The sequence below is a fragment of the Bos taurus genome, chromosome 7 (assembly GCF_002263795.3).
Source record: "Bos taurus isolate L1 Dominette 01449 registration number 42190680 breed Hereford chromosome 7, ARS-UCD2.0, whole genome shotgun sequence".
Taxonomy (NCBI): Eukaryota; Metazoa; Chordata; class Mammalia; order Artiodactyla; family Bovidae; genus Bos; species Bos taurus.
In genome coordinates this window covers 98,139,509-98,155,140 of record NC_037334.1, presented here as the reverse complement: position 1 = coordinate 98,155,140, position 15,632 = coordinate 98,139,509, and the positions used below count along the sequence as shown (strand labels likewise).

Genomic DNA, 15,632 nt, shown 5'->3' with positions numbered 1-15,632 from the left:
CGGCGGGAGACCACAGTTGCCCAACAGTTGGGTTCCCAGGCTGCCTCGTGTGACGCAGCGCCCCCACCTCCGCCCCTTAGGGCGGGCGCTCAGAACCGGCGGCCGGCTGAGGCCCGGGCGATCAGACCCCACGCCTGCCCCAGCCCCCGCGACTCCGCCAAGCCCGCTCCGTCTTCAGCATCTGCCCACCTCCCCCCCTCACCCCCACCACGTTTCCCTAGTTCTTTCTCGGCCTCTTGTTTCCAGACGTCCTCACGCAACCGCCCGGAATGATAGGAGCGTCCATACCCGCGAGTAGCGGGACTGCAGCTCCCACTTCCCGGACTTCAACTCCGGGACCGCTGAGATAGGCAGCCCCAAACCCAGGATCAGCGGCCCACCGCGGTCGCTAGAGTCCGGCAGCCTCTGCGCGGCCGGCGTGCGGGCTCCCAGGACATCGCGCGCGCCCTCCGCCCCAGTTACAGAACCAATCGGCTTCTTCCTAAGCCTCCCCCCTCCCCCTCCCCCCACCCCGTTCCACCCCCACCCCCGGCTCCAGGACGTAGCCCCGCCTACCTCCGCGCGCGCGCACGCGCCAGCCAGCCGGTAGAGTTTGGCGTGCGCGTGCCCGCCCGCCCGCCCGCCTCGCGCCCGGTGGGGAAGGGGAGTGAGCAGAGTCTCTTACGTCGCGGGGAGGCGGAGGCGACGGCGACCTCGGTGGCGGAGGCGGCGGCGGCGGCGGCTACGACGGAGACGGTTGCGCTCGCTCTCTCGGCGTCATGGCGGCGGCCGAGAGCCGATAAGCGGCAGGAGTGGGCGCGCGCGCGTGGCCGCGGGGAAGACGGTCGCTGCTTACTTGTCGCTTTCGCTGGCCCTCGCAGTTGTTCGGTGCTTCGATAATGAATTGATTGTTGGAGCCGCTCTGCAGGGGGATCGCGGCGCGTCGGAGCCGGCCGCCGGGGCTTTCCCTTCCCCTCCGCGTCCTTCCCCTTCCCCCTCTCCCTTCCTCGCGGACTGCTGCTTTACCGCCGCACCCCTCCACAACCCACACACGCCCCGGAGCCCCGAGGACGCCGACCGCGGGGCCCGGGCGCCGGGGAGGCCGCCTCTCCAGTCGGCTTCTTCCGCCCCGCCAAGCCTGCACGCCCTGCCGGTAAGAAAGGGGGCGGCGGGCGGGTCGGGATGTGGCAGGGAGGGAGGGACGGGAGCTGGCCCGGCCGAGGGCCGGGGCAGGGAGGGGGCGGGGGTGCCCGGGCGGCGGCGGCCCAGCGGGCCGGGACACCGTGGGCACAGGCCCGGGGGGCGCCTGCGAGGGCCGGCGGAGCGGGCCGGGCGCGCAGGGGGCGTGTGAGCGGCGAGCGCAGGCCGGCGCCACCGAGCGCGCATCCTCCGGGCCGGCCGGCCGGGCGGACGTGCAGCTGGCGGTCGAGCCCCGGCCTCCGTCGGCGTGGGGCCGGCCGGGCCGCGAGGCATGAGCGGCGCGGCTGGCCGGGGCGTGGGTCCGGCCGCCACCCCCGGGGCTCCTTCCCGGCACGTGGGGAGCGGGCCCGGCGGGGGGAGGGGACCCGGCCCGAGCGCGCCCGGGAGGACGCGGGCCGGGAGTGTGGGAAGTTTGAGGCGGGAAGGGGGAGACCCCGGGACTGGCATGAGGAGTGGGGGGGGTTGGGGTTGCGCCCCGGGGTCGGGGGGTGGGCGGCGCAGGCTGAAGGGAGCCGAGCGGCGGCGGAAAGCGCAGGGAGGGAGGTTTCCAGGCTCCGCTCGAGTCCCGCTTGGAAAACTTAGCCGGAGGAAAGCGGCCGTGGAGAGGCCGGGGCGGAGGACGGGCGCCGCGGCGAGGGTGACGGGATGAGGGGAAGCGGCGGCGTCGCGCCGTGTGGAGGGCCGGCGGGGGCCGCGGGCGCCCGGGAGCCTCACGGAGCGTGGAGGGTCTCGGCATGAGGACTCGACCGCGCAAAAAGGAAGACGGGGAGGAAAAAGGAAGTTAGAAAGTACCAGAGAAAAGCCATTTTGAGGGGGGCAAACGTGAAAGGTGAAAAGGAAAGAAGGAAAAGTGAACTTTTGTTTTTCCTCAGCGAAGAGAGACTTTCGGGAAAGAGAGGCAGTTTGCTAGAGTGCCCAGATTTTTTTTTTTTTTTTTTTAAGACCTGATCGTTTTAATAGGGAAGCTCTCTGGCCCGGTGGCCTTCATCTTTAACGTGAGGAACGAGTGTTGCGTGAAATAATTTTTTTAAGGGGGGAGGGGGTTTAACAGTTTGCTGCCAAGTCGACGGGACTCTAGTCCCTGGGGAACGAAAAACCGCGATCTCAATGCAGAGTTTGCGGTAATCGAGTTGGCAGCAGCCTGTTTCCCCCTCTTTTTTTTTTTTTTTTCTTGCGGAATGGAAATAATCGTAGGAGTCAGTTTTGTGTGCTCATGTCGGAGGGGCAGCTCTGCTCTCAGTCGCCCGTCTCGGTCGGTACTTTCTGGCTGGGGAAGGATCTGACGTCTCCTTCCCCCCGCTTCTTCCTCTCCCTCCCCTGCCAGAGATCTCCTTTGTTTATTCGTCGTTGGCTTGTAGGTGACTCTCCAGTGTTGTGCTGGTATTTTGAAAGGTGGAAATGTTGGCTCTTTAGTCTGCGATTTCTGCCCCGTACCCTTTTACTTAAAAAAAAAACACAGTGTTTATCCTATACCTTTTTTTCCCCCTCCAGTAGAATCTCTGCACGTCCGAACTGGATACATACTGTATTATTGAAACAAAACTCTGCTATTTAGTTTACCGGTAAATGTGAAAGAACACGTTTATTTTGATATGTACTTTTTTTTTTTTTTGGCACAGATTATGTGATACACTTTTTACTATCCTGTTCTTATGTGAGCATTTTCAAAACTTCCTCACTCTAGTGTATGAAGCCCTTGGTGATAGGAATTAGTGCTGGATTAACAGTAACCTTCCTCCCCCCTCCCCCCGCCCCTCATTTATTTGTTTGACCAAGTATCTATTAAGACTCCGTTTTTCTATATTTGGAACTTAGGTAGATGTTAGGTACTACCACTCTGCTTTAGTTATTTGGCCATAATGTGTGGTGTATACTGTACATACACAGTTGCAGTTGGTCTGAAAGTTCTGTCACTCCACAAGCGTTTTCATTTCTTCTGTCAAAAATAAGCAGTGGTGTGCTCTATTCTAATAAGTAGTCAAGAATGTAGTTAATAGAAGCCTAGGTATTTTGAGAAAAAGATCCCTACCCATTCCTTGCCACATCTAATCTAATTGGTTTAGGTAGATTAGTATAAATTCTAAATAGACTTCTTCAGTGTTTTTCTCTACAGGCAATTTTCTTCTCACTGAATTTTTTTTTTTTTTTTTAGGTGAGTCAAAAAGAGTCCTAGGAAACCTGTGAATGTTGAAGAAAATTCATCTGTGAATTTTTAATATTCAAAGAGGAGTCAGTATTTATACTCATCTTTTAAACTGGGAAGATTTATATTTTATTTTAAAACTTCTTGATATTTACAATGAATGGACACAGTGATGAAGAAAGTGTTAGAAACAGTAGTGGAGAATCAAGGTAAGCATGTTATTACCAAGTATTTATTATGACAACAATTTAAAACTTATGTGACTGTAATTTTTAGCTTTTCTAATAGGTGGCAGAGTTTTCAGATCAGATTCACTCTTAACTTTCCACACAGTAAAAAAGTTTCTAATAAATGATGCTTTGTTGAAAATACAGATTTTAACTATTTTTTCCATTGAGATACACAAAGGAAAATTTAGGTGTAGAAAAATTGGGATACTTAAATCTCTTTGAAGGTTTATATTATTTGGTTTAATAATTGAAACTAGAGCAAGTAAAAGAAGACATTTAAATTGATTTGGCTGTTATCTGCATTTTCCAAAAAAAAGGAATAAGAATTTCTTTACTTATTTTTTTCTGGCATTTTGTCTTCTATATGTGTGCTGTCCAGTGTAATAGTCAGTACCCATATGTGGCTATTTAAAAATTACAAAATGTCTCAAAATTCAGTACTCAGTCGCATTAAACACATTTCAAGTGCTGAAGAGTCACACATGGCTAGTGGCTACTGAGATGGAGAGACCAGAATAGAAGACATTCCTATCACTGCAAAGGTTGTTTTGAACATTTCTGTCCTGTATATTTGTTAAAGTGTTGCTGCAGCCCCCCCCCCATTGGTTTTTCAAATTTGAGTTTTAATTATATATGAATGAGTTAAGAATTCTTATTTGGGCCATGTCTTTGCAAAGAAGATAGGATTTATCAGAGTAAGCAACCTTAAGGTATTTTAATGTGTAAGAAATGCAAAAACCTTTAAAATTCTTCTGTAGCGCCCAAATTTTAAGTTACTGGCTATATTTATAATACAATCCATGTAGTTACATAGACTTATCATATAGGGAGATCAAGAATATGGATATTGGGGTCAGACTGCCTGATTATTTACCCAGTTGTACTTATTAGCTTTGTGAATTATGGCAGATTTTTTAACCCTCTCTGAAGCTTTGGGTTTTGTACTTAATAGGCATTATAGTATTATTTATCTTATTTGAAGTTGACGATTAAGTGAGATGCTGTATTTAAAGGTCTTAAAATATTTCCTGATATAAAGAGCACTCCAAATTAGCATCACATTTTTTATAACATAGAATAGTACATAACTGAAACATTAATTACCGTAATGGAGAAATGTGAAGGACAAGGAACAGGAAACCCTTGGCAGTTAAGAGGGCTTCAGAAAAATGTTGGGTAGAAAATAAAGCAGTGGTATATGTATTTGACCTGAGGCTTGAGGTTTTCTGGTTATGCTGGGTGTACTTTATCAGTTTGAAAGGCAGATTGTTTGAATAACAGGAACATCATAGAAAAAATGGAGCAGTTATGGAAAGCAGAATTATTTAGTAGGACAAGTATTGGTCTTAGGAGTTAACACACCCTGAGTTGACACTGTCTCTGTGCTAACTTAAGTTCTCTGAATGATTTCTGAACTGTAAAATAAGAGTCGAATGGAATAATGTTGAAGTATCATTCTGCTACTTAATATACAAAGTATTTAACAATGTAGTGTAACTGGAAGGACCAGAGTTGAGGGGTTAAAGTAGAAAACCTTTGAATTTCAGCTTTGATTCAAATCTCTACAGGTGAATTGACTGTAGTAAGTGAATAGGAGAGTCACATTGTCCACATTCTCTTATTCATTAGTGAACAATGAAATGGTTAATAGGTAGACGTATCTAGAGGAAACACAGGAGCCTAACTACCCGTGAAATAGGAAATAAGACTCTTGAGAGTAAATTTTCTAGTTGAGTATGTAGAGAGAACACATACTTAACACATACTGAACCCTTGCCTCTTCCAATAATTCTGTGTATTTTGCCGTTGTATGTAAAGTAAAGGGGGAGTAGTGAATAAAATTTGATATTGTAGAGATGACAAAAGTTAAACCCTGTAAAGTCAGATTTACCTAAAGGAATTTTTGCAGTGCATACTCATTTTAAATAATCGCAAAGTATATTCTCTAATTTATTCTGAGTCATTATTTCTACCATATATGTTTTATGTACTTCTGAGAATTATGGCTGTCAAGTTATCTAGTTGTTGCAACAAACTACCGTGGTGTTTATCAGTAGAAGGGAGACCTGCCTATGTTTTCCTTTCATTTTCTTCCTTACTGCTGTTATGCTGTTATGTCACTTTGCTTTGCTTTGCTTTACTGTTGTTACTAAGCCTCAGGGCCCCCACACCAAAAGTTTTCATAACAAGGCAGTACAGAGGAGGGAGATTGTGCCTAGTTAAGAGTGATGAAGTGAACTATATAGATGCAGGGAGTTTCTTGCAAAAAACAGAAGTTACCATAACTATGAATATTAATATAAAATGATGAAGGGAGAAATATTTTTGCTTTTAAAATCAATATATGTTATACAATTTGATTGTTATTGGCTAGAAGTTTTTACATGTATTTTTGCTTCAGAGTTCCTCTTTTCCTTTGTTGAAATTTATGAAATGAAGTAGAATTAAGCAAGAAGTTGTTTGGCATTTTTAGTTGGTATAATTAACTTTCTACTCAGAAGTGTTTGCTTCTTTTCATGTGAAAACCTTTCTGTAACCATTGACAGAAAGGAAGAAGAATACACAGGAGAATGTCTGTTTGGCTATGTTATAACTGACAGTTTTGAAGCTTATTTACGAAGAAATGTGGGTCAGGATGCACCTGTACCTCAGTTTCAAGTTAGGGCAAAGTTTGTTGTATAACTGAAGTTAAGCTTTCTGAAGATAACTATTGAAAGATTTCAAAGCATGAGTTCTCAGCTATGTGAATTTGTTATTTAGAATGAAATTTAGACACTTTTTATCTTAAGGTTACCTATAATGATGATTTGCTCCACAGATAGATTTGTGGGTAAAGACCAGAAATACATAGTTACATTTTGCTGATTTTTGGATGATTGATAAATGTTTAATACTCAGAAGAATTTCTCTGCTTGCCTACAGATTAGATTTTCAATAATGTAAAGTTGTTCATATAAATTTGAGGATTTATTTTAATCACTTTATATAGTATGCTCATGAAAAATTATTAGAGTGAAGGAAATTTTGGTGATGTGTTATGATGGTCTTAACTACTAGAATTGATCCAGAGCTGGTAACTATAACTACGTTATAGCTATGTAATGTTGAGCTGGTTCTAAAAGAATTCTTTTCTTTTTTAATTGTATTTATTTGTTATCTTTGGCTGCACTGGGTCTTTGGTGCTGTGTGCAGGCTTTCTCTAGTTGTGAGTGGAGGCTGCTCTTTCATGCTGTGTGCAGGCTTCCCGTTGTGTTGGCTTCTCTTGTTGTGGAGTATGGGCTCTAGGACGTGCAGGCTTCAGTGGCTGTGGTGTGTGGGCTCGGTAGCTGGTGCACAGGTTTAGTTGCCCCTCAGCATGTGGAATCTTCCGTGACCAGGGATGGAACCCGCGTCCCCTGCATTTGCAGGTGGATTCTTAACCATTGGACCACCAGGGAAGTCCAAGAATTCTTTACCTTGATGTAGTGTACCTTTTTATACCATTCACAGTGTTTGACTTAATACACTTATAAATACGTTTTAAATGTATATGTGTGTACACTTTACATTAGAGGAACTCTGTTACAATTAAATTTCCTTGGCTTATTCAAAATATTGTCATTGTTTTATGCTTCAAGAATCTTTGGATCTCAACTTTTAAAAGTGTTTCCTCAGTAGGAAATACGATCAATGGAAATATTTTAAGTGAAAATCTCAGTTTTAGAAATTCAGAATCTCTCAAAGACTTTTTAGAGGCTTTGAGAAAAAAGCCAGGTTAGTCTAAATGACCTGTTAAATTTAAAGAACACCAAGTCAAAGTTAATTTGAACACAAGGCCACATATCTCACCAACTATCTGTTAGTGTCTTATTAAAGACTTCCATGGGATGCCATTTTTGTAAGCGTTGCTTTTATGTATACACATACCAGAAAGATTTGTTGCCATCAAAATAAGTTTTTATAAATGAATTTGAATAATTTTTAAAGGCAATAAAATCGTGTTTCCTAAGCTTACTTTGAAGTTATCTCAGTGTTTTTTAAAAAAGGATGTTTATTCTTAAATTTCAAAAGTTTGTGCCAAAGAAGCATTTTAAGGAAGACAGGAAAATGTGCAATCACAAAGCCAGAATGGTTTGCAATCCTTGCGTTAAACCGATTTTTGAAATTAACTATGACGTCATTAATTGGGCTTCTCTAGTGGCTCGGTGGTAAAGAATCCACCTGCCAATGCAGGAGACACTGGTTCGATTCTTGGGTCAGGAAGATCCCCTAGAGGAGGAAATGGCAACCCACTCCAGAATTCTTGCCTGGGAAATCGCATGGACAGAGGAGTCTGGCCGGGCTGCAGTCCACGGGGTCACAAAAGAATCGGACATGACTTAGCAACTAAACAACAACAACATTAATTGTAGGAAAGTATGACTCTTTGACGTCTCTCTCTCTCTTTTTTGTTAATCCCTATTGCTTGATTCAGTATGTCCTTTTTTTTTCCCATCTTTTCCTACTAGTTTTTTTCCCCTCATGTGTCTGGTATGAGGGATATCTAGGGTACCATGTTGCATTAGTTGTTAACACACGCTGCTGAATCTCAGATCACCTCAGGTCATTTCGTAGGCTTTGAAAATTCAAACTGTTAGGAGCTTTGGTAATGTGTTTCTCTCTCTTCACCGAATTGACAGAACTTCTAAGGTTGTGCTTAATCTATATCACTTTAATGTATTTAGACTAATTTTTAATTGGCAAAGATAAGAGAATTGTGTGTGATTTGATTTTTAGTGATGTTACTTTTATTCTCATTGGTGTGAGATAATGTAGGAGCAAATACTGACGTGTAGTTGCCCCTTTTTTATGCTGCTTATGTCATTGCTTATTTAAGATATTAGTGACCTGTGGGTTATAGTTGGTACAGTTCTCTGTTGAAAAATATGAGTATTTGTGGTGACGATATAAAAAATTGTTGGAGAAAACTTTTTTTTACATTTTTTATGAAAAAGTTTAAAACATTACAGAAGTAAAAATGTTGTAGTTCCAGTTGTGGTTCTTGGTCTAGCAGCATTAACATCACCTGGGAGCTTGTTTTTTTTTTTTTTTTTTTTTTTAAAGTGTTATTTTATTTCCTTATAAGTTATATGCTTTTTCATTAACGTGCATCATTTTGAAATAAGTATGCTATGTTCCTAGTCTATGGGTCAAGAACCATGGCATCAACAAGGACTTCTACTATAGACAAATACACCAAAAAGAGGTTCTCAAACGGGCAGCAGTAACTGTCTCAAACCTGTTTAGCCTAACTGATTAATGATGCAGTATAATGTTCAACCTTGGGTCCCATCCCAGACCTACTGAATCAGAATTTCCTTTTAATAAGATTCCCTGGTGATTTGTATTTATATTAAGTTTGTATGTATTATATATGAAGCTGTTTGCATGGGGTCATTTACCACCTTTGTTACTTGTTATTGTTGATGTTATTACACATGCGTCCTGTTTTCTCAGAACCCCCAGATAGCTGTGTCATAAGCCATGCAAGCAAGAAGCAGGGTACATTTCATTTCTCTAGAAGCAATAATGATGGCAGCTGATAATTATTGAGCTCTTACTCTGACTGAGCCATGGTGTATGTACATAGTGCATTACATGAGTTTATCCTAACTCATCCTTCCAAAACTCCTGTGATGTATACAGTACTGTGATTCCCACTCTCCAGAAGGGGAAACCAGATTTATAGCCACTTTAAAGTCTTAAAAACAAAACAAAACCCAGCAACTATTAACTGAATTCTGGACTTTAGTTGGATTTTATTGGTTTTTCAATTAATGCCGCCTTCTTATTCCAGATTAAATCCAGGATACCATGTTGCATTTAGTTGTTAACTTTCCCCAATGTTCTCTCATCTGTGAAAGTTTCTAAGTCCTTCCTTAATTTTTTCTATCAGTCTTGAGAACTACTGGCCAGGTATCCTGTAGAATGTTCCCCAATTTGAATTTCCCTGATTTTTTTATTAGGTTTAAAGGTTAAAATAGGGTTATCAGTTTTTAGAGAGAGTGTCAGTGGAGATGAAATGCTCTGCTCATCACATTATATCGGGAGCATAATATCCACTTGTTGTTACTGATGATGTTAATTAACCTTTATCCCTTGGCCAAGATAGTGTTTGCCAGGTTTCTTCACTATAAATTTACTGTTTTTCCCTTTCCATTCTGTATTCTTTGGAAGTAAGTCACTATGTGTAGCCCACTCTCAAGGGATGTGGTAATTGGTCGGGTGGGTGAGAATTAAGTTCTGCCTCCTCCTGGAAGGGAGTATCTGCTGTGCTTAGTCGCATCTAACTCTGTGCGACCCAATAGGAGTAGCTCACCAGGCTCCTGTGTTCCTGGGATTCTCCAGGCAAGAATACTGCAGTGGGTTGCCATGCCCTTATCAGGGGATCTTCCCAACAACCCAGGGATCGAACCCAGGTCTCCCACATTGCAGGCAGATTCTTTACCGTCTAAGCTACCAAGGAGGGAGTATCTACTATCTACCTAATATTAAATGGAATTCTTCTATAAAGAAGTAATTTCTCCCTCATTAATTCCATTATCCACTTAAATAACCATGGACATGTATATTTTATACTTTGAATTATAATCCAGTAAGTATTTTACTGCTCAAATTGTTTTAGCCTTGCCCTTTGGGAATGCTTTCAAGTTGTCTTCTGTATTCATTTTATACCCTCCCATTCTTTTGTCCTAGAATCAGCCATTTCCCCAAAGAGCCCTGGTTCCTTATTGTTGGAGAAGAGGATGTTAGAAACCACGATTTGGGTGCTGAGTTGCTTCTCAGGTGTCACTGCTTCTAGGCCCTCTCAGTAGACAGAGCAGACAGAGCTAGGTTATACCAATCCATGTATGTTTATATATGTTAAACCATGTGTGTGTATAGTTGCTTCTATATCTGTCCATCTGTGTGCATAGTAAGATAAACATGAATTAGGACTGTTGTCTCCAACTCTGATCCTAGACACAGGATTCATCCTAATAACCCTCCTTTCTTGTACCTTTGTAACTTCCATCTGTAGTAAAAACCTTGCTCCCACTGTCTACCATCCACCATGCATACATTCCAACCTTAGTATACGAATGAAGTACTGAATAGTGTTTTTAGGCCATACCCCCAGAAGAAGCAAATTTACCAGGCAAAATACAATAGCTTGTGTATGGTTCCTATTGTATATAGCCTTACGGTTTCAAGTCAGAGCACTGTTTTCCAAACTTTTTATTCAAGTTAGCTTTGCTCTTGTTTATCCCCTTCAGTGGGCTTTCCGTGTGGCTCAGCTGGTAAAGAATTCAACTGCAATGCGGGAGACCTGGATTCGATCCCTGGGTTGGAAAGATCCCCTGGAGAAGAGAAAGGCTACCCCCTCCAGGATTCTGGCCTGGAGAATTCTGTAGACTGTATAGTCCATGGGATTGCAGAGTCTGACACAACTGAGCAACCTTCACTTTCATCCCCTTCAGTGTGGTTATGTCATAAATTTGTAATAAAGTTAGAGTTATCAGTTTACATTTCATCCTCAATTACATGGGTTTCTGTTTTAAACTTGTATATGTTACATTTACTCTGTGATGTATAGTTTTGTGGGTTTTGACAAACGCACAGAATCATTTATCCTCCATCCCAGTACTGTACAGAATGATACCTTCACCCTAAAACTTGGCCTGTGTGTCTGAGGTCTACTGAATCAGAAATTTCGATTAAACTAAATTCCCAAGGAGATGTATGAGCATATCAAATTTATACACAAAGATATGAAACTGTTAACCTGGAGTCATTTAGTTTCATTTAGTTTTGAAATTATAAATTAAGTTGAAGAAAGATTATTTTGATCTATAAGTAAGAATGGAATGAAGTGAAGTGAAGTGAAAGTCACTCAGTCATGGCCAACTCTTAGTGACCCCATGGACTGTGCAGTCCATGGAATTCTCCAGGCCAGAATACTTGAATGGGCAGCCTTTCCTTTCTCCAGGGGATTTCCTCAACCCAGGGATCGAACCCAGGTCTCCTGCATTGCAGGCAGATTCTTTACCAGCTGAGCCACCAGGGAAGCCCAGTAACCAAGTTTAAATACACAATCAAGATGCAGACTCATGATGTTGTATAGACATGCAAGTGAGGTAAAAGAAAAAGAAATTGGGCAAATTACTGGAGTGAGGAGATGGGCTGTGTGGGAAGTTTTTATGGAGTTTTGAAACTTCTGTAACCTTAACAGTGACCAGAAATGCTGTGATTTGAAAAGGAAAGAATAACAAATGGAGTATATTAAGTAAGGTGGAGAGGAAGGTTTTCACAAGGATCAGGGTCCCCCCAATAAAGAAGTGCAAGTTCCCTAGAACAGAGAATGTGTTGGACATCTTAGCTTTCAGTTCTTTACCCTGAGGTTTGTTTATTGTCACACGGAATTTTTTGTATAGTTTAGTCCTGAGTGGAAGGAGGATAAAAGAAAGCCTAGCTGAATAAACACTACATGTATTAAGAGACATCCATGAGGAGGGACTGTATTTTCCATGTGAATGAACTGGTTAGACCTACTGGTTTCAGAGAGACTCTAGATATCTCTTGTAGCAGAATTAAGTTCTTACGTTTTAATGACTGAGAAAATAGCTGTTTATAATTACAAATACATTATCTATCATTGTGATATGAGGGGACTGCTTGGAAGCCTACTTTAAATAACTGTTTAACTGAATTTGAAAGTTTCTTCGCTGTGGATAGGTTGAGATCTCAGTGATTGAGGTTAAAGTGCAGAGACACATAGTTGTGGCCAAGCAGTACTGGCTTATGGGATCCACTGTTGACAGTGCCGGAGCTGTGGCATAAGCGCAAATGTGGTGGAGAGCTTTTTCCTTAATGAAACCATTCCCATTAGCTGTTTCACATCTCTCCTGTCACTGCATTTAGAAATACAGTTCTCTACTCAGATGGTTATTTAGTTTGGATTATTGAGCAACTACTATGTGATGTTAAAATTTGAGATTTTTTTCTAAAGCTTAAAGTTGAGAAAGAGAACGTTTGAGTTGGGTATGGTAAATACAAGGAGAGTTTGCAACTCTTCAAAGGTAGAAGACAGGGAAGTTTGATCATAAAACAAATGGTTAATCTGTATATCATCAAGCCCAGTATCAAAATGAAGTTTTGTGGGTTTTGTTTATTTTTGAATTCTCATTTAAAACCCTGGTAGATTTAAATTTTATGCATGTTAAATGTCTTTATAATGTGACTTTTACGGTGGTAAAGATGTTTTGACAGACTTTGGCAGAGTCCCATGGACTACAAGGAGATCCAACCAGTCCATTTTAAAGGAGATCACTCCTGGGTGTTCTTTGGAAGGAATGATGCTAAAGCTGAAACTCCAGTACTTTGGCCACCTCATGCGAAGAGTTGACTCATTGGAAAAGAGTCTGATGCTGGGAGGGATTAGGGGCAGGAGGAGAAGGGGACGACAGAGGATGAGATGGCTGGATGGCATCACCGACTCGATGGACGTGGGTTTGGGTGAACTCCGGGAGCTGGTGATGGACAGGGAGGCCTGGCATCCTGGAGTCCATGGGGTCTCAAAGAGTCAGACAAGACTGACTGAGCGACTGAACTGAACTGAAAGAGTAATTTTTTATACCCAGGAAATACAGTGTTACAAGACAATACATTATGCTGAAGAACTTTTATGTAAAGGAGTGGGGCTGATGGAAAACAGTTAGATTAGTCTAAATTCCCTCAGAGAAGATGGTTCATCTTTCTGTGCTCTGTGTGTGCTCGGTCATTGTTTGACTTTTTGTGACCTCCATGGACTGTAGCCCACCAGGCTCCTCTGTTCCTGGGATTTCCCAAGAAAGAATACTGGAATGTGTTGCCATTTCCTTCTCCAGTAAATATCATTAAGTTTTGCCTACTGGTTATAATTATAAATAATAGGAGGGTTTCATCACATCAATAATATTATAACACATTTCATATGTGTTTTGTGAAACTATTGTAACTTTGACATCTATGTATACATAGTCTTGATTTCTAATCTGATTTCTGGATGCTTACTAGAGAAACTTCTGAGTTTACTGTCTTTATCTCAGATTTAGCATAACTAAACTTGATCATCTTTGAAATTAGTCTTGCTAAATGTTATCTTTCTTAGCATCTATTTCTGGCAGTTTTATTCTCATTTATTCAGTTAGAAACTTTAAGAATAATACTGTACTTTGAGTGTACTTTCTGATAGAATTTTTTTGGGGTTGGTAATGTAGAATGCTAAAAGGAGCTGTTGTGTTTGTCCTTTAGTCCCTAACAAAGGCGTTAACTGGTTTTCAGACCCATGGGGATGAATGCTTCACAGATTTTCTCAAATTTTGATAATTATTTTATGGCCTGTCTTAAAGGATTTGGAGGATCACATTTTAATACAATGTAATTTTATAGAACTTAAAGGTGGTCTGATCTTAGTTAGCATCTAGGTGAACCCTTCTCATTTTTAAGTGACTTATTCTAGGCTAATATATTGTAAATAGTGAGTTGAAACACACATTAGAGTATCATAATTGGATTTTTAAATGAAAGAATAATGTAAGCTAATAGTGTTCTTTTGTAGAATATTATTTCATCAAACTTTTGTTATGTTGCATGTGTGCACTGCATCAGTATATAAAATGTATTATGTAAGTCATGCCCCCAAAAGTTTGAAAGCCTTTGACTTCTAATTTTAAAAAAAAAGAATTTTTTAAGTACTCAATATCTGCTAATTTCCATATTGTTTCTCTAGGCCTGTTGAAGTGGATAATGGTCTATAAAAATAACTACAGGCCCCAACTTAATGAATTCCAGGATGTAGTTAGAAGAGAGATACATGTATAAGCATAATTGTGATATTGTGAAGGAATTATTAGTAACATATGAGCAAAATATTGTGAACACATGGGCTGGAGCAATGACCTATCCCTGGAGATATTGGAGAGGGTTACATGAAGGATAGGATATTTTTGAGTAATCTTAAAGAGTGAGAAATTTTATCGGTTGCTTCAGAGAGGAAGTGTTTTCTAAAGGGCAAGTGTGAGAATACACCAGTAGCCAGCTCTGAAGTTGCTCCCTCCCTGAAGCCTTACCCCTAGTCTCATTTGCCCTACCTCCAGTTCCTCCATCAGGAACCAGTACATCCTTGTATCTTGCCCTCCCTGCCTCCCCAACTTTGTCCTTATATCTCTGATTTCTCAAGTTTTACTTTTCCCATGGCATTTTGTCCTTACTAGAAACTCTTGCTCAATACATGTTAGTTGAAGAGATGAACAAATGAATTCAAATTATCTGTGTACAGGTCTTATTTCAAAAAAGTTTTTTGCAAAAACATCATTGTAGCAAATCAGAGAACCAATTAAAGTGATATATACTAGAGTCTTCAGAGCCCAGGGTCTCAAAAATGTTACTTTTTTTTTTCAATAATTAAACTATTATCAAGTGACTAAGCTCTACCCCTTGACATTACTCAGGTGCTCTGGCTAGTGGGACAGCTTTGTTAATGTGTAACATACAGCTTATCTTGCCCCAGTGATTGCCAGCAAGAAGATGGATGGGAGTGGGGCGGGTATAAGGCAAACCAGTTAATGCTTAAGGCTAAGGTGTAAAAATTTCACATCACTTCTAGCTGTAATCCCTTGGCCAAAACCTGTTCACATGGCCACACCTAGCTGAAAGACATACTGGGAAATCTTTAGCTGGGTGGACGTGTGCCGTTTTACACTGGAGTGCCAGTTATGTAATACCAAAGGGCAAGCCAGTGGATGCTAGGTAAGTGAGGGGGGCAAGCAGACAGCATACATATGGCACACAAAGGATTTTTATTTTAAAACAGTTTGTATCATCCGAAGAATTTAGTGGCTTTCATTTTTCTGAATTTTCTTTCAATTCTTCATAATATTAGTATTTGTTTCTTCACTTAGCCTTCTTTGAACCTCAGCTTTGTTATTTGAAAAGGAAAGGATGAGACAAGAATCCAGTGTTTGGTACATAGTACCAGTTAGTAATGACCATGTCTCCCCCCACCCCCCCACCCTTTTTTGTATTTTAAAAATCAATTTGTT

At 41.8% G+C, this 15,632-nt stretch overlaps 1 protein-coding gene across 5 annotated transcripts in view; it reads left to right on the top strand.

Annotated features, from left to right (window-relative positions):
- The first annotated feature begins 648 nt into the window (after window positions 1-648).
- Window positions 649-15,632, top strand: part of CHD1 (chromodomain helicase DNA binding protein 1) — a 75,280-nt gene continuing 60,296 nt past the window's right edge. For 4 of the 5 annotated variants that reach the window (XM_059887979.1, XM_024993934.2, XM_024993933.2 and 1 more), the window contains exons 1-2: window positions 649-1,132; window positions 3,332-3,531. Coding sequence is in view for 4 of the 5 variants with exons in the window: in XM_024993934.2 (XP_024849702.1) it covers window positions 3,479-3,531 (53 nt within the window). In the remaining variant the exon portion in view is untranslated. Of the gene's footprint in view, window positions 1,133-3,331; window positions 3,532-15,632 lie in introns of those variants that run through there. The other variant, NM_001192048.3, reaches the window with a different exon arrangement.